This window comes from Botryllus schlosseri, chromosome 9 (assembly GCF_051294905.1).
Source record: "Botryllus schlosseri isolate E-star chromosome 9, Bs_hap1, whole genome shotgun sequence".
Lineage (NCBI taxonomy): Eukaryota > Metazoa > Chordata > Ascidiacea > Stolidobranchia > Styelidae > Botryllus > Botryllus schlosseri.
The window spans coordinates 22,372,157-22,390,845 of record NC_137244.1 but is presented as its reverse complement, the minus strand read 5'-3'; the positions used below and the strand labels follow the sequence as shown (position 1 = coordinate 22,390,845).

General features: G+C 40.8%; 2 protein-coding genes across 2 annotated transcripts in view; one reads left to right on the top strand and one right to left on the bottom strand.

Annotated features, from left to right (window-relative positions):
• LOC145446483 (uncharacterized) overlaps positions 1-18,689 on the top strand; it is a 103,297-nt gene that overhangs the window by 76,590 nt on the left and 8,018 nt on the right. The window lies entirely within an intron of this gene.
• Positions 222-18,625, bottom strand: LOC145447326 (ras GTPase-activating protein 1-like). The gene is made up of 21 exons (XM_080325751.1): positions 18,409-18,625; positions 16,519-16,668; positions 13,850-13,949; positions 13,442-13,554; positions 13,271-13,371; positions 12,269-12,370; positions 12,057-12,207; positions 11,361-11,557; positions 10,287-10,458; positions 9,898-9,982; positions 9,589-9,666; positions 9,362-9,516; positions 8,443-8,568; positions 8,213-8,375; positions 7,689-7,796; positions 6,979-7,173; positions 2,552-2,757; positions 2,354-2,477; positions 1,094-1,219; positions 918-1,037; positions 222-510 (listed from the first exon to the last, which is right to left on the bottom strand). The coding sequence occupies exons 1-21, from the start codon at positions 18,519-18,521 to the stop codon at positions 424-426; spliced, it is 2,772 nt and encodes a 923-aa protein (XP_080181877.1). The 5' UTR covers positions 18,522-18,625; the 3' UTR covers positions 222-423.

Here is an 18,689-nt window from a genome sequence, read left to right as displayed (position 1 = left end):
TTCTCGTGAGTAAATTAACTTTGAGTCGCGAGAAGCGTATAATTTCAGTACTCGAAAAAATCGTCTTTTACTACTCGACTCGAATTATTACTCGATTCGGATTCGAGTACTGGAATTATTGTGCCCAGTCCTATCAATCGGCGCCGTTTGTATTCTCTATTTCACCAGTGCCTCGTATTAATCGCCGGGCCCAAGTCCCCAGCACAACAGTCGATTACAACTTTTCTTACATGAGCATTCTGTGTATTTGTCGATTATATTGCACGCCATAACACTGTTCAAAACGAAACGAAACGGAAAAGAGACGCTGCACGGGATGGAGCGAAAAATAACTGCATTGTGAACAACTGAACATACACACAAGTTGAAGATGGATGATAAAAAAGAGGTTGGCTTAGGAAGGAACTCTCGGGTTTGTTGAGATTATCTTTCGGCGCGCAGCTTCTGGAGGTAGCTGTTCTGCCGTTGATTCAGCAGCTCCAACACGCCGAGTAGCGTTTTCAAAAATGGCTGGAAGACAAAACACGCACAGGAAGATCAGATTACACTACAGCTTTTCCAAATTAGATTAGAATTACTGAATTAGCAAAAACTTGCAAATTGAATTCAATTCCGAATTATAAAGAAAGACAACAACGACAATTAGGTTCAGTTCATATCAGGTCAGGGTTCATTCTCAAAAGCGAGAGAATGGAAAATGTCTGTACACCAAGCTTGGCACCTTTCGCAATATACAGTTATAGTGTAGCATTTTCAGAAAAACCGCAGGTTAGATTAGAATTGAAATTATAGCATAGAGACATTTCACAATATAGATTAGAATCGCTCTAATTAGTCTAATTATACAACAAAAACCATCCACTTGTCCCGAAGTTAAGATTATACAGGCTGCGCCATCTTTTGCGAGTAAAACCAACCTTTTTCGTGGACAACGCTTGAAGCTCATGCAGATGATCGACGCAAATATGATGAAGAAGTGCCAGGTCTCGGGACAGGTCGACTTTCTGCCCGAAGCTATTCGGAGCGACGTGCTTGGTCTGCGAATGCAACGTTTTACGCGTCTAGATTTGATGTATAAACGCGGTCGGCGAACCTGGGTTTCGTTGCTCCCGATATTGTCGATGAACTGTACGATTTTGTTCTTGTTTTCGACGATGAACGGGTTGATGCATCTCATGAAATCTTCCTTGGCCCCAAACTCGATTAGGTTAGCGAGATTCTGTAGTAGAAATCACAGAAATATAGGTAGGCGACACTTTACAACACAAACGGTAACATTTGATCGCCAATAGTAACAACAGAGCAAACTAATAGATTTGTAAGCTATACAGAAACACGTTTTGTTAACATAAAATTGCTGCGTATGTCGCTTTCGTTTTTGACATTTTGTGTTGCTACTATCGTACCTTATACTTCCAGTGTTACAAAGCGAATTTCATGGTCTGTAATTTTGATTGCTAAGTCTTAATGTGGCATATTGGCCTTACATTTGAATCTGTTTGAATTCTTTTTTCGTGCTGATAACTCTTCGAAAGAAACACCCGGAAAGTTACAATGAGTGTTCTGTTGCAATGGTTGATGTGATGAAAGCAATTTATTGTGAACAGTGTGCTAATAATGTGAAAGGTATCGTTCGTCCAGAATAGAAAGGGCCTATGTCCATTATTCATAATTTAACTTTTTTTGATTTTTTCTAGTATATGGATACAGCTCTTTCAGATGGCAATGAGACCTTCTCATATATTGGGCCTGTTCCTCGACTTGATGTGACATAGGCCTTTTCCATCACCTTGCTTGAAGTAATTGGACATAGGCCATTTTATTGTTGATGCATTGTGACGGACAATTGAAATTTTTATTTCATCTCATGTAGAACAATGAACGCTATCTAATTTTTCAGTTAGAGAAAGAGCAATCTAGCTAGGGTTAGGAAAACACTACTCTCATTGATTTGAGCAGCGAAAATCATTCCAGGAGAAATGAACCTACAAAACACCAGCTATCAGTATTGATGCCAATTGGGCTAGGCCTATAGTTTCTTTGATTGAAAAAGATGCTATAAGAAGACTTCCACCCTCGTACAATAGGAATCTATCACACTCCACTCTCATAGTAAGCATAGCAAACAGGAAGCAGAAGGCAGCAGGATAAAACATGACATGAAAAGTAATTACAAGTTAACTTGAGTCCATTCAAAGACTTTTATACAGCCACAACTAATACAGCTTCTTGAAGAGTGATTCAATTGAGGTGAAACAGTGAGGAGTTTTATTAGGAATAGGTAAAATGTCTTCACCATAGATTGTAAATGGAATCATGATGTATGTTATTGACTACTACAAACGCGACGCACCTGCAAGCACTTGGCGACGAGCAAAAGATTTCGTGCCGCCGTCGGTGTTGGCGTTTCAGAAATGATGTTGAACATTTTTGGGGTGATAATCGCTGGGCAGATCAATCGCAGAAACACGAAACCGCTGAAAAACAATCAACGAAGAGACGTTCTCATATTGTCAGAGTGCTCAAGCCGATATCGTAATCGTTTCAATACCTCACGACGCGCGTTCTGACGCATTTATCGTAGGTCCATCTCTTGTGCACGAGTTGCTGTAATTTGCCGAAGACGTAACGCAAATCCTTCGGAAATATCGACTGGCTTTGCATAATGGAAGCGACGGTCGCCCGCAAATGGCCGAGAAGGCATTCTCTGTTGAGGTTGACATCGCCGTGGTTGTCCGGTAGTTTTGCGGGGTTGAGCTGTCGAAATTTGATCTGGTTATACAACTAGCAGACAAAGACGTAGTGACTAAATCATGGTTGAGTATGGATGCCGCGGTGAATATAGTCAGCACCAGAACAGGGGTGGCCAACGTTTTTGCTATTCACGGCCGAATTTCGATTACTTATGTAACTTACGGCCGCATTCCAAGGCATAGCCGTAATGAACAAACTGGACACCAGATACCCAATTAAGCTGTCCATGCTCATTTCCGGTGAAGTTCGGACTAACCTATTTTTCATATCGCCTTACTAAACGCACCGAAATCGCGAGTGGTCATGGTCATGTTTTGAAGCAGGACTCGCTATGGCCGCACGGAATGTTTTTCAGTTTCACGAATGAATTGCGTCATTAGTATCAGTAGCTTCACATATTACTACGAAAATTTATGCTTTCTTAGCCCATGTGATCAGAATCACCGGTTGAGTTGATGAAGGGAGTGTTTTCCAAAGTTTTAGGGCAAGTAATAAATGATGATGCATCTTCGGGTGGGCCAATTGTTATTAGTTACTTTGTTTCTGTTATTTCTTGACCTGCCATCAGGATTGTCGGTATATAGTGGAAAGATATTGGAAACGTCCGAACATACCAGAAACAAATTTCTTTCGTGAGGAGCACACGATTCCAAGTTGGTATTACTATATGGGGCGCATCATTTTCTTCTGCTGTTCGTATCTGTACTGTGGGGCTCACATTGCAAAGGGCACTACTATATTGAAGTTGGAAGATGAAGTAGCGAATTTAAAATCTCTCAATTCGTAAGAGTCGGTTTGTAAATTCAACTGGCATGTTGTCGGCGACCACAAACACATGCTAATTGAAATATGTGTCGACGACCACACAAATTTATTTCTACGGCCGCATGCGGCCATACAGCAGTGCTGGATCTCTGGTCCTACTCTGATCCTGTTTTTAAAGCTCTGGTCGGACTCCTAGGCCGGATTGTAGAAATGACATCTCGATCCGGTTCCAAAAACTCCAATAATAATCATCTACTCACAGGATAGTAGGGATGGTGTGAACCTCTGAAAGGTTCGGGTTCGTGTGAACGCGAACCTTTTTGAAAGGTTCTGTGTGAACACGAACGTGAACCTCGTGACGTCATTCAGTGGCGTATCCAGGGGGGGGTTTTAGGGGGTCGGAACCCCCCCCTTTTCAAAATCCTAAAAATTAATGTCAAATATAGCCTCTAATATTTGCTAATTTATCAGTTTAACATATTCGTTTTTACGTATGAGAAGGCGAATATGGCGTCTTAATGTTATTTAAGGGGACTAACACCCCTACAAAATATTGGAATTATGCGCTGAATTAGTCGAAAGGATAAAATAGGTCATTATAATTCGCTAATTCCATAAGAATTCTGCGCTTGGTCAGCTACATTTCAGCTGTGGCGGTTGCTGACGTTCTCAACTTTCTTCCCTCGATTTCTCTCTCGCCTTGCTAAAACGAGAGACGCATTTTAGGAAAATCTAATCTAATTGGCCGATGTGATACGTAATTGCAAAGACGAAGTTGTCGGCAATCAACATCGCTCGCGAATTCGCTGCACCTGCTCGCCTTGAAGTCCTAATTAAGAATTGCACGGCGTGTTGATTGATCAGCGAGACGCAGACACGACGGCACCAGTACGACAATGCTATTCTCAAATCCACATTGTATTCGCGATTATTGGCGAGAAATGACCTACGATTGACATTCACATTTCAAAATACAAGCCTAGCAATCCACGTTCTCGATTGTTAGGTGGCTTGCTGTCGTCCAAATACAGGCCTATGTTGTCGCTGAACGCGAGAATTGAGTAGGCCTAGTAGTAAAGTCAACCTAATTTATCGGCTGACAAGTTTCTCTGTCGATCTAGTTATTATCCCAGTGTGTACTCTGTATTAATTGACTGACTTGCGTGCTTGCAATTAAAGTCTAATTATCTTCGCGCGTACTACACGCTCAGCCGTATGGCTAGTAAAGCCATCGAAAAGCACACATTCGTGTACGACGTACACTGTTCACACCACACCTCTCTGTGGCGATCGCGATCGCCCTCGTTTAGGCTACCGCCTTATTCCGCGCTTGTTCGTCCGCTGCGATACTACCGACCGTGCGCATAATATCGTCAAAACCCAACAAAATCGCGCATCTCTGGCCGGAACTAGGCGCTTGAAGACGGGCGGCGTTTGCCGGCTCATGACTAAATGTGAGCATTTACGAATTTCTTTCAATCATACCGTAAAAGAAACGCGATTTTGTATCGTATTCGTACATCTCCCACTCACCGCAAATCTCTGTTTATTAATAAACTATAAATATTCGCCACGGCGTGGAGACGTGTGATCGCAATGATGACGTCACAATAGCCAATTTCGTAACGCAAACCCCCCCCCCCTTTTTCGCGCTCTGGATACGCGCCTGCGGTCATATTGCTAATTCCAACCCTATCTTTCAATGAAGTGATAGCCTATATTATTGTACACGATACCTAGCGAAGACTCGGGCCACATAATGTCGCATTGCTGAAGTACATATTGGCGTTTTAAATGTCGCTAAATGTATCAACCGCGGTTATCAAATGATATAATAATCTCATAAAATCAATAGATTCCGTCGTTTTGCCAACAATTTCGACGAGGACTTACCAGGAAATATAAGCTTACGCCTTAATGGTCTTAGTCAGACCGGACAATGTGTTCGGAATCTGAGTATTGCTACATTGATATTGAGCAGAGTGTAAAACGGGTTTCTATACTCGCTACCGATACCATAAACAACAAGTTATATAGCAGTAGCCAGCACCTTAATCGCACGGATTTGGTTTTAATGATACAGTAAAGATATGAAGTCGAGATTGACCCCGTACGCCCGCTCGATTTTTTACATTAGAAAACGATATCAATGTCATTGATTGGTTGAATAAGCATCATTCGCTGACTACGTATTTCGCTCGTGATGTGTGATTGCGGGTCAAGCTCACAGCAGAGAGTCACTAAATATTCACAAACGGAATGCTGGATATTTCGAGAAATTTTTAGTAACAAAAATGCAAGTAAAACTTTTAAGGTTGGCATGGTGCATGCTCGTTTAGTGTTGATTTTTTATGGTGCCAGCGCCATGCATAGAGTGACCCGCAGTTGAAATGCAATAAACTTGAACCAAAGATCTTATAATTAAGTGCAAATTACAATTTACCAAAAAGGTTCACAGTGTAGAACCTACCAAGGTTCTGTTGTGAACGCGAACCTCTAAATTTCCGAGGTTCACACACAGAACACGAACGTGAACCTCACGTTCACACCATCCCTACAGGACAGCATTGAATATTGATTGAAACAATGCAAACAGGAAATTAAAAACTCAAGCCCAACCTTTATCTTAAGGGGGCACTGCACTCTAAAAGTGATGTGGTCTCAAATTGAAGGGCAGAACGAAAAAAATTTTTGGTCGCAGCCGTTTTCTTCATAACGCCGCCGTAATGGGAGTTGCAATTTATTGAAATTTCCACAAGAACTTCACGCTCCAGCAGTCACGCAGAGATCGAACTTTATGTAGTTGTCAGCCGATGTTATGAAGGAAATATGTCGTACACGCCAAGGTGGTTTGGATACCGCGTTCAACGGAAGATGTTCCGTCAGGAGATTCATGTCAGAATCGGGCCTAGTGAATTCTATTTCCGTCGTGTACGTGTACTAATCAGGCAGAAATTTATGGCGTTACTTTTCCTTCCAATTGAATACCAACACTAGGGTTATCGTATTCCGAAATTCGAAAAAAGGGACACTTTTTACAAGTCACAAAAGATGAAGTAGCATCCATTAACTCGAAATTTTACTGCTGACATTGATGGGTTGATTAGGTCACTTTTCCGTCGCGACTCCCGAGAGACCCGTTAGAGTTGACCTTTTTTTAGGCGATCTTGCTGTTGATATCCAGATTTCAATTCTATTACGGCATTTTTAGTGGTCTGTGTACGATCGCCCGGCTCACAAAGCTATAAAGAAGGACGAAATGCGAAAAAGGCGCCCTCTGAGGACATTTCAGATTTCTAGAAAAAGGACATATGATAACCCTAACTAACGCTGACGACAATGTGATGATTGCCGGGCTTCAACCCGAGTTTAAACAGACACGCAACACGAGACATTTCCAACGCGAGCAAATACACTCGGAGAAAACGGTCAAATGCATCACCGAATAGCGCTACCCACCTCACACGACTGTTTGCTTTCGTTGACTTGCTTCACGACGTCTTTCAATGCCAAGGAAACGAAGCTGGCGCAAGTCGCACGCATGTACTGCTCCATCAGCGTAGAAGCGAGCGTAGTCGCTCTGAACAGCGTGCCCGGTTCTGCATCTTCGGCGTAGATTTCTCTCTCGTTCAAGGCCGTCAGCAATTCCGTCTCCTGCGCGATCCGAACAAGACGTATTATCCGGGAAATTCAACAACAAGTATCAGAACTAGGGTGGGTACCCTGGAAAAATCCTGATCCCGGTATTTCAATCTGTTTTTATGATCCCAATCCAGGGATTAATCCTATTAAAACATCTACAAAAGCTGTTGTAGCGCCATATCGCCTAGTTCGATTTGAAAGCAAGCTTCAAAATATTCGCCGATTGTTTGAACACTCCATATTCCCATAGTAACACCGACACACCCGATGCCCTGTTGCTTTTGCGTCGGTATTATAATAAATAAATGTGATTCGAGTGGATTGCATGTGTATCCTCCTACTTTGCTAATCCAGTTATTGATGATACTGGGACTCAACCCTAATTTGAACGAATTGGTCTTAGAGGCTGACTGCAGATAGGCTACTAGTATTCCATTTCCCAAGTTTGGAATAACAGCCTGAAATTCCAGAATCGCTGGAATTATCGCATTCGCAGCACCAAAATAGAATTCGAAACGGGGATCCACCTTTCTCTCATCTCTGAAAACCTTCAGCAGTACCGATGCAATTGCGTTTCTGTCTTGTCCGCACGTGTCCGAGAGGGCGAAAACAACGTCCATGTTCTCAAGCAGAACCTGCGAAAAGATGAGATTGCGCAAGAGATTAGCGCGGAACTTGTGACTACTGCAAAAAGTCCAAAGGGGCGATAACTAGAGCCTGACCAATTATTATAGGTTTGGTGATAATATCGAGTCGATATCATTGAAAAATATATTGAAATTTATATCGGTATCGGCCATGACAGGTAAAAATATCAGAAATTTTCATGACATCACAGCATTGCAGTAGGGGGGACAGAAAACTATCTCTGCGCTTACTAGACTGGGAATATTGATATAATTCTTATAGTCTGATACTGGTATATATTATATATATAGTCTGACAAGTAGCAATGGCTGTAAAGCTGTTAAAATCTATGCTCTCAAGTTTTGGAAATGCCCCTTCAACTAGATGCAATATCGTTTGCATATGGGCTGAATATTCCACTCACATTTTTCAGTTGCGAATATTCATCGACCGGCATGATCAGGTCGTTTGTGAATCTCGCCTTTAAACGCACGGATCCGATTGACGCCGTGTGCGCGTTTGGAGCTAAAAATGCCTCCGTCATGCCAAAAAGGCCTGTAGACTGCGGAGGTGGCGATAAGTTGTACCTGGAAAAGCAGTAGCACATTGTGACGTTATCCAGTATCCACCGTATCATTATCATCGGCACGTTACCATTCATCGACAAATTTCCCGAGCCCGAGCTTGCTGAAGTGAATCGTGATACGTCCGAGGCCTTGTTTCTTCTTCGATGCGTTGAGTAAGGTCACGCCAAAAGAGTCGACGTCAGGGGGTAAGTCACTGCAAATGGGACGGGGTTCCAAAATTTGCGATCCCGCACTTAGTGCATCTTACAACAGTATGTAATTGAAGCAGGTGGCTGAGCGTTGAATGATGCCGCCTGGCATCTTAAGAGTCCATGGACAAATAAGCATGCGGCAATCGAGCATGTAGGTTAAATTCAGGGTTAGGATTTGGGTAACGGTTAATCTCGGAGTTAGGGTTGATATCAGGGATAGTTCTGGGGTTATGAAGCCACATGCTAAAGTGTCGTGTGCTCAACTGGTGTCTGGGCAACCATTTTACATATACAGGCTAGAACGTAGACATATGAGCATGCGACATAATGGACAATTGGACATGCAACACTTCAGCATGTTGGTAAAATTTGGGGCTAGGGCTGAGTATGGTTTAGGGCTAGGTTTGGGGTTACGGTATGTATATGGGTTGATTTCGGTGTTAGGGTGGAGATTAGGGTAAGTTTTGGTGTTGTGAAACCACACGTCAAAGTGAGGCATGCTTAAGTGTCTGTCATGTCTGCCGTTTTTCATTGTGTCGCACACTCATAAGTTGGCAAACCATAAAGACTTAGATATGCACGTTATACGGCGTGGTGTTGACTTGATACATCAGGTCAAAATCTCGAACTAGAGTGATTATTGACTCGGAATTTCAAGTCCGAATAGCAAATCCAGGGTTGGACCGGACCATGAATACTACGGATGAACCGAGTGTGGATATCAAGTGTACCAATTTCGAATCGCTCTGTGTTAGCATTTCATTCGGTTTCAAGCGAAATACAAATCACACTAACTCAAAGTTGAATTCTTCGTTCCACACAGGTTTAGTTCCGGACTTGAACCTCGTTCTCGCGACTGTAATTTCGTTCAGGTCGATGGTACAGTAAGTACGTATAGCCTTGGCGGGGAGCTTGCGACACGAATCCAACGTGATGCTGAGAGTACGTACCTGTCCAAAGAGAAGACATGAAAAACCGCAGCACAGGTATACCGGGAACCGATAATATGCAAGATATCTAACCTGTCGCGCTCGTCTCGGATTTGGAAGCGGGCGGCGATTCGGTTTCTTACAATTAGCTTGTAAATGCCTCATCCAATCCTAGATCGGCAGAGAACAGAAACCTTTTAGCGTTGAAGTAGCTAGCACTCAGGGGTGAAAAGAAAGGAAATGAAAACTATTAACGGAAAAGCGATAGTCTTTGGTCATCGAATATTCTACGGATCTATTATAAGAAGTATCACAGTGCGACACAGATGATACCAAAGACTACCGAACGCAGCCTTTTATCAGATAGATTGAAACTGCCAACAAAAAGCACAGGGAGTCTACCTGCAATTGATCTTGTGAATCGGCACTGTAGTACGATGATGACACTTCATTCAGAGCGTGTAGCACAATCTGGAAGCAGTACGGCCTGCAAAGCGAAGCCTCTTATCAGGATCAGCGTTCACACCTGGCTATATCCCAGAGGTTTCATAGTATAATTCACACACACACTAAGACCTTGAATTAGTATTTCTTAACAATCCAAAAGCAAAATATGTACGTTAACTGGCGCTCTCAAACTTATACTCTTAGATACAAATAACAACTATTTAAAACCGCAATTCCATGAGTACTAAATAGCCGAATTTCAAAGCTGTCCTTGTATTATAATCATAGCGTGACAATGCTGCCAACTAATAGCACTATTACCAATGTAATTTGAAATTAAGCACCTGCCAAAGCAACTATCGTGGACTGGATATACGGCCCCGTAGCTGAGATCGATCAGACCCTTCGGTTTCGTTTTCTTGTCATGGTCAAAGTAATAAAGATGCTGCTTTTCGCCGTCCAACACAAAAAACATGTGCTTCCATTTCTTTGTGTCGTGACCACGTTTACCAATACCTTACAGAAAGCAAATGTAGTTATTGCAGTCTGCGGCATTACTCATTGCGTGAAACGCAAAAGGCACCAGGAACTAAACCTGCTGTTGCATTCGAGTTGTGATAATAATCAGTCATTAAAACGCATATGTAACATAACACACATAATTAAAGTATGCATGCTGTAGGCTAGATTATTATGACAATCAAAAAATCACACGAGCGAGAGTCTGGCAATAGCAACGGGAAAATGAATATATAGCTGATCTTCATCCCGCAATAGTTTACATTTTGTCGGTGCGAAAACTTGGAATGATCTCCCTGCAGAGCTGATACCACTACCGCCATGGCAGTTTAAAAAAAAATATAAAAATTGTCTACTCCAAACGTACTGTTGATTTTTTTTCTTTTATGCAATGCTTGTTCTAATGTTATCCTTTATTACACCTTTATTAAAGCTTAATATCGTGTCGTTAGTCATATATTTACTGAATGTTGACTCTACGTATATGTGTGTGATTTAATATATATATGTTTCACGTAATTATTTATATATGCATCAAACACTCCAAACGGGTGGCGACTGACTCTGAAGGCCTAACGGCCCCTCGTCGTCTCCCAGTCTATTCCGCAATATTTGTTTCGTTTACTTCTTTATTTATTGATGTGACGAATAAAAGACTATCTATCTATATCTATCACCATTCTCACTTCAAGATATATAAAATAAATCTTAGAAAACCAAGATGACCATGCCAATATATGATTCGATATACCACAGAAAAACCATGTCTTCGGTAATATCATGGAGTTGAATGCGGTTAGATTACACTTGCGTACTGATAAGACATCAAGCGCCTACTTCCATTTGAGATGCATTTCAGTCTTAAAAAGTAACACATGGCAAAAATATACGATGCACACCTTTCTTGAAAAGATATCCCCGCGTCACGACATTGCTTTGACTGAATATAGCCCGCCCCAATCCTTCGCGCTGTATAGTCTGATAAATATCGTTCGTACACTCTCGGCTTACGTCGGCGGTTTGCGCCACGGCGTGTTTCAGATACAGGTCTTGCACGATCTGCTCGAATTTGTAGTGACGAATGATTTCGTCTATGCTGCGAATAGAGTTTACGCACGGTCGACACAATATTCAACATGATTCACAAGATCTAATGCTGCAGTCCATTCATCGTCAAATTGGATTGTTTCCGAAAATTCAAGGAAGCAAATGGCAGGACTACGATATCTTTCACTTGATAGAGATCTTTATGAAATATTTCTTAGGCATGCTATTAATGTTCAATTGATACACAGAAACACAGATGTAACACTGTAATTAGCAATGCCAGCAAGAACGCTCGACAATAATGATGATTGGTAACTAGGTTAGCAGTACGCATTTACAGCGCTGCTAATATAGTTTTAGATACACGTACAGGAAAGAGTGACTTAACTCCGCACCACAGGAAATGTTACCAGCAAAATACAACATCGGGAAAATCCAGATGTTGCCAAAAACTAGAAATATCTGCACGAAACCAAGGCTTACGAATGACATAGAAAACACGACAGCAACAAACCCATGAGTCGGAACATTACTAAAAATACACAAACCTGTCATACGCTCTCCCGCCCATTTCGAATCGATTGTAATTTTTACGGTGTATTTTGAAACGCTGTATACTCGTCCCGGTGAAGAAATACAAGACATAATCGCCCGGCGTTGAATCGCTGGGCCTGACCAGATAGCTGCCAACCCGATCGTCTTAAAAAGACAACAGTTTCAATGTCGGGTTGCTCAAGACTTAAAGACTTGTTCATCTTACATGCGGTGAGCAAATTGTATGCTTGTTCCTTTGTGATGAGAGAATGGAACCATTCCTTTCCTTCGTGGGGATCCACAGTGTGGTCTATGTCCTTCACCAGTCCTGTTATAGAGAAGACTGCCGTAAGACCCCAAATATATCTTACAAAACAAAGATACATTGTGTGAAATTAACGTCGGCAGCCACTGGAAATTTCGGATTTGCTCTCTAGTCCATCAAGATCTTGAGAACGAGACTATGGAAGTTGCAAATTTTCTCAAAATTGCGTAATGTATAATATGCTCAATTCTCGTTTGTAATGCATTTTGGGGACGTGTGTTCAAAAATGGAATGCTATTGCATAACATTATTATTGAATATTGCTGTCACTACACGATAAAACAGCTTACTATACAATCAGAATGTAACTGTCGCAACATTAACGCTTGAGGGAAACTAAAGCAGCCTTCTTACTTTATGCGAATATGGAGAACAACTTTGAAACAAATTTCTAATTAGAAACGTAGGGCAATTGCTTTAATTATGGTAACTAACTCGACTAGAACTGTGGGAAAGGCGCAAACGTAGAATTCACAGCCATGTCATTCTGCTACAAGGAAATCCATTAATACAATTACGCATCCGCCCACCGACTATAACGAAGGCGAATGGAGTGTCTGAGTGTTAAGACTGCAAAGTTTTAACAAGTATTCACACGCCGTCAAGTCATCCTACGGTCGCCAGTCATTTCCTCATTCTAGTCAAAAGTGGGAAATCTTCGCTCGAGGCGCAGCAGGCTCTTCACCTTGCCGCGCCGACAAGCTACATAATTGTCGAAACCAGCACAGGAAATGGTTAGTCGATGGAATGCACAAGTTTTCTTGCGACAGTCGCATCAATATATGCGCCGAATAAAACACATTTGCATCGTTTCAAGTTATGCGGCATCGACAACGTAAAGAAAGGACAGATTAACACAAAATCATCGAAGATCAGTACTGCAAAAGAGTACGGGTAGTTCACCTTTAAAGATGCAGCCGCTTTCGTTTGTCCGCAAAGACGTAACCCATATCCAGTCGCCACCCATCTCGTTGTGCACAATAAAAACGTCGTTTTTTTCAAACCTGAACAAGATAGTTATCACGAAATACCGTACTACAGACGTCACTATACCGATGTAGTTGTAGTGCTTACGAAATTTCGTCGTTATCCGCATCTGGAACCGCCTGGTAAGGAAGAAGCGCTTTCACTCGTCGCCTGTCATCAACAGGTTCAGGCGGTGGAATGGGCTTCTCCAGCATCTCATTCTAAAAGTATGCACATAGGCCTACAGTGTCTTAAGGCCATTTTCTGGGTATAGTTGTGAAAAGGATCACTAAAGGCGAGGAAAATTCTCGACTTGGACGCTGAAATTGAGAGAGAGACACAAGTCTATTTGAGACAAGTGCCGGTCTAAAATACACCAAAGCAGACAATAATATTTCATCTCATGCAAATGTCAATATTGGAAGTATATAAAAGCTATGTCAAATCGGAATTATGATAGTGGCGTTAAGCCCAGTAAACTATGATAGCCTTCATCTGAATTTAGACGGCACCTACCTGCAGAAGACATGATTTGAAGGAATAGTAGGCAATCAAGTGTGAAAGGGAATCAAATTGTCGACCGCCAATGTAAAACTCTCCACACACTGCAAGTATTCTTAAAAGAATGTGGAAGATGGGGTTAATTAGAAGGAGTTTACTCGGCATCGTTATTACATATTTCATATACAGCCGAATAAAACAAGTCGGCCTATATGGGCCTTCGTTAATTTGCACTACGTTTGGCTTTATAAAATGGCCAAAATAGTTTCATTTAAACATACTTTCACTTCACAAATAATTTACCTTCAAACATCTTCAGTGCGAAATAAAAAGTTTTGGATCGTTTCTGGGATGCATACAAGAATACATAGCAATGCACTGGCACAAATTTTTTGATCATAGAGATGAGAAAACACAAATTTTTAGAGCTGTTGGGAGCGGTCCAAAAAAGTAAGTGTTGTTGTTCTGTACTTCCAATGTGCACTGTTTCATCTTGTAGTCAACTTCCGATTAAATTAGATGATTACGCCTCCAGTTAATTGACACCTTAACACATTTTGTGCCAACTGCATCATTTAAAACAGAACCAAAATACGCACGATGTTAAGACACAGGCACTCAGAAGTACCAGGTGCATTTGGTGTGATTAACGCAACTGCTTCAAAATATATGAAAGAGGCTCCATAACAGTGTGTTCAAATTATTCCTACAGGAATGCGAATTACAAAATAATCACAAGTTCCTGGTCTGTACAAATATGTGGAAATGCCGCAAAAAAGACAATGTCCAAAGTTTGATCTTGAGCAAGTAAATTGAATTCAAATCAAACACAATGGAGCACAAACTCAGACGCTGTCAATTCATCGATCAAAATATAAATTTGACAGGACAATATATTGCATCTGCACAATTTCCGTCAGCACAATTCACTGCCTGTCATGTCATATAATTTACGCGACATGATCATTCCTCATCAACGCAAAATAGATGACTAACAATCAAAGCCTTGAAACAAATCAGTATCAGACAGAACAATGTAATAGAAATTCTAACATGTCACAGATAGCAATTATTCAGTAGTGAGATTGCTATTGGCTAACAAAAGGACCTAGCGTGTATGTGTCTTCCCTCATCAATTGAAAAGTGCCAGTGGTTGCAAGTTAGACAATTAAATTAAATTAGCAAACTTTTGAAGCAACATTTTTATAATACCTGGTAGTTTGTTACCAACAGCATGACTTGGAAAGCCAGGTCAACGTAGACTATTTCAATTGAAACGAAAAATATATTTTGTAAAGTAAATTTCAAAGCAAACAAACCATTCATAAATGACAATACCGGTCATTGTGACAAATCATAATATTTCACCAAACAGTAACAACACCATGTGACTCTGACAAGATGTTGACATTCCTTCTTAATTTCAAAATCGCCATAGTTTCCTAGTCGTTTACACTACCTTGAGTGAGGAACTATTAATGGGGCAGAAGTTTATTGAACTCTTCACAACCACAAAAAAAGATCACAACTCTCAAATTAAAAATAAATGCTAGCTGGATATATGGAAGCCATGAGTTTAACTAATATGAGTTGTGCAATGTTCAGTCTATACGCTTGAAATGGACCTGGATGACGCTTAAAATATAATCATATCACTTCAATATGGACAGCTAACAGAAATCTCCAATTACCGAAATCTATAAATCCTCAATTCTTCATGCCTGACTGAAAGTTGAAGCATTGAGTTGTTAACAGCATAGTGAGCTCGATAATTATAGATATGATGCTGTTTTTTTAATCATTCCGAGCACGCAGCGGTGCACCACCAGCACCGCAGCTTTTAGTTTAAATAATTTAGAAAAAAAAGGAAAAATGGAACTGGGGGCAATCACCATATCGATAAATTCGACTCAAGTTTACTTTGGAATTGCAATAGCAACACCCTAAATTGAAAATCATCCCTAGATTGCCACAAAAGTAATGACACTACAACCCCAATAGTTTCCAACACGTGGGATGAATTATATTCTATGCTTACACGTGCATCACGCTTTCGGTGAAAAGCTCGCCCTTGACTCATCCGCTCAAGCTTGATGCTGAGCGATCAAAGGCCATAAACTCTGCCATTGGCAAACATCTGTTGGATAATTCGTTTGTGCAAAAAATTATCGAGACGACAGATTTCGCGTCATCGGAAGGGGCCGCTCACAATTTCGCCTGTGTGCCTTGGAGTCGACCTTTATCAAAATACATCGGCCCAAGCTTTATCTGCAGAAGGAGTTCGTGTACCATCTTAAAATACAGTGGACGCTCTCTTATTTGAGATTTCATTCCATGCTGGTGACGTCATATTTTGTGATACGATTGTTGATATACAATGTTCTTTTCAATTCTTTACTAGTTGCTGACGATTACCCCTGACGAGTGTCAGCCGAAAATATTTGGGGTAATTTCGATATGAATATACTATTCATGTATTCAATTCTTACAGCATTATACTCTTCACATTTTCTCAATAACAAGGGAAAGGCATTTTTCATTGTAACATGATAAAAATAACCAGACACATCAGATCTGTTTCAGACAAACCGTTTTAATTGGATCAGTTATAGAAAGGTGAATGATAGGAGAAATATCATTGACATTGTCAGCATCGCATATTCAATCAGAAGATAGAATCTTACCGAAAATGTGTGATGCCGGTGCAGCTGTAAAAGGATAAAACATAGGACCCTGGCATCCTATCGCTTTCACGGACGAGATAGCCGCCAGGACATCCACTGTCTTTCAATCTTCCTTCTGCGAGAAGTCTATCCAATTTCCCATGATACCACCTAAACAGGGCAAGACATGAAAGCCATTGAGTGATTGGCAACGTAACATCAACAAACTGGTGTTGACAACATCATTACATAAACTCATTAGGCTACCATTCATACACGCACTGTGTACAGATTGTCAGACACATCATGATGGGGTAATATGAATGACAGCTAGCCAATCCCAAAGAAAGACATCAAAATTTGAATCTACCATATTGTGGATAGCAAAAGGCCTAAAATATTTACTCATGCAATGCAACCCCGATTCATTAATATAATATGGTTCCACAAATAAAATAAGAAATACTCCTACACCAACCATTGGGTAGAGGTAGTCTACTTGGTAGATTAATCTAGGCCACACAGATAACTCTAAAATGAACATATTAGATATTAGACTCTGACCAAATTACAACGGTTGATCATTGCCTTCTGACACCTCAGCACTTTTGACATAGCTTGTTGTCATCTCAGTCAGTCCAGGCTGCTTTTCAATTTCTTCAATACTTAGTATTAATAAAGACCATTTTAGGGCTATTAGCTGAGGAATCTTCAATTTACTGAATATTTCAAATCTGAATACCGGTAGCATTGTGTAAAATATTATTTTGCCATATTTATATGTATATGCTAATATGCATGATGCATCATAGAACCATATTTGGTTCAATTATATTGACTTAACGAGAGCGATCAATATTTTGAAAAAAAAAATCGACTAGGGCTGGTACCATAGGCACAATGACCTAAACTGTAGAAAATGCATAGGCCTATCCAAAATGGCATCGAATTATACCAGAAACATACCAAAATCAATCTATTCAATCATCAAATCATAGACAGATATAACGACACCTTTCTGACTAACACATTACCATACATCAAGAAGCGTTCCATATAACCAACTAGCCTCAACAATGTAGCCTACCCATGTTCCCGTTCTCGGTGAGATTTCTTGGGATGAGCAATGCTCCAGAAACAAAAAAATTATTCGTATGTTACAGAATTTGAAGACACATACTCAAGAATTTTTGTGTCATCATTATATTACTGCGAGACATTAGCGGTCTAATCTTCACATTCAGGTGAACAAGCCGTCAATTGTATTTAATTTGACAAATAGTCCAGTGTTTGATCCTGCGATTAAATTCCCTCAGAGTACCGGCCAGAGTGAAATTGGTGGCAATGTCACTCGCTACTTTCCGTTTAATTACTCAGTTATTTTTATGAAAGAAACCATTCTGTTGCACACAACCGGTATTTCATTTCATGCAGTCTCATGCAAGATAGCCTGGGTGCCAGAATGGAATTGGTAGCAACATCACAGTAAACTTTCCATTCAATTACTTCACTATCCCATGCATGAAACCCCTCTGCTACACGCAACTTATTGCCAACAAAAACAACCACTGATTCACTTTTTCTGTTTCTCACTTCTCAGTTCACTTATTATCAGCTAATTGCGTGTGACATTGTGCATTACAGGGCCCACGGCAATATACCACGGCCACCGGCCCATTGCTCTTCTCTGAGTGATATTCTTTCAGCGATAGATGGATGCTATCCTGGACATGCTGATGCCTTAGCCTATCGCATATAATTGGAAATGAGATGACATACATTACTTCTCCGTGGTCTTTGCTACGATAAAAGCTCGTTTCAGCAACAGGAAACATATTATTTTACCATTGCATCGAGTAAAACTCAACCCAAATCGAGAAACACCTCAAGAAGCTCAAGGAATGTACTCACAAGTTCGGCGATGGCGTATTCGCCTCTTCTTGACCACTGTACTCGTATCCATCATGATTGTCAATTAAGTCATCATCATGAATATCTTCATTCATATACACGGACTCGTCCATTATTTTTTAATATTATCAAACATAACTATTCATTGGTTAGTGTTATCCAGTACCACTGTTGTTGTCCACTCGTTGCGCATATGAAGTCAACCATAAGAATTCCAGCCCACAATATTTGAAATCGCGACTAATGCTCAGATGACAGCATTCATCCAATAGATCATCAAG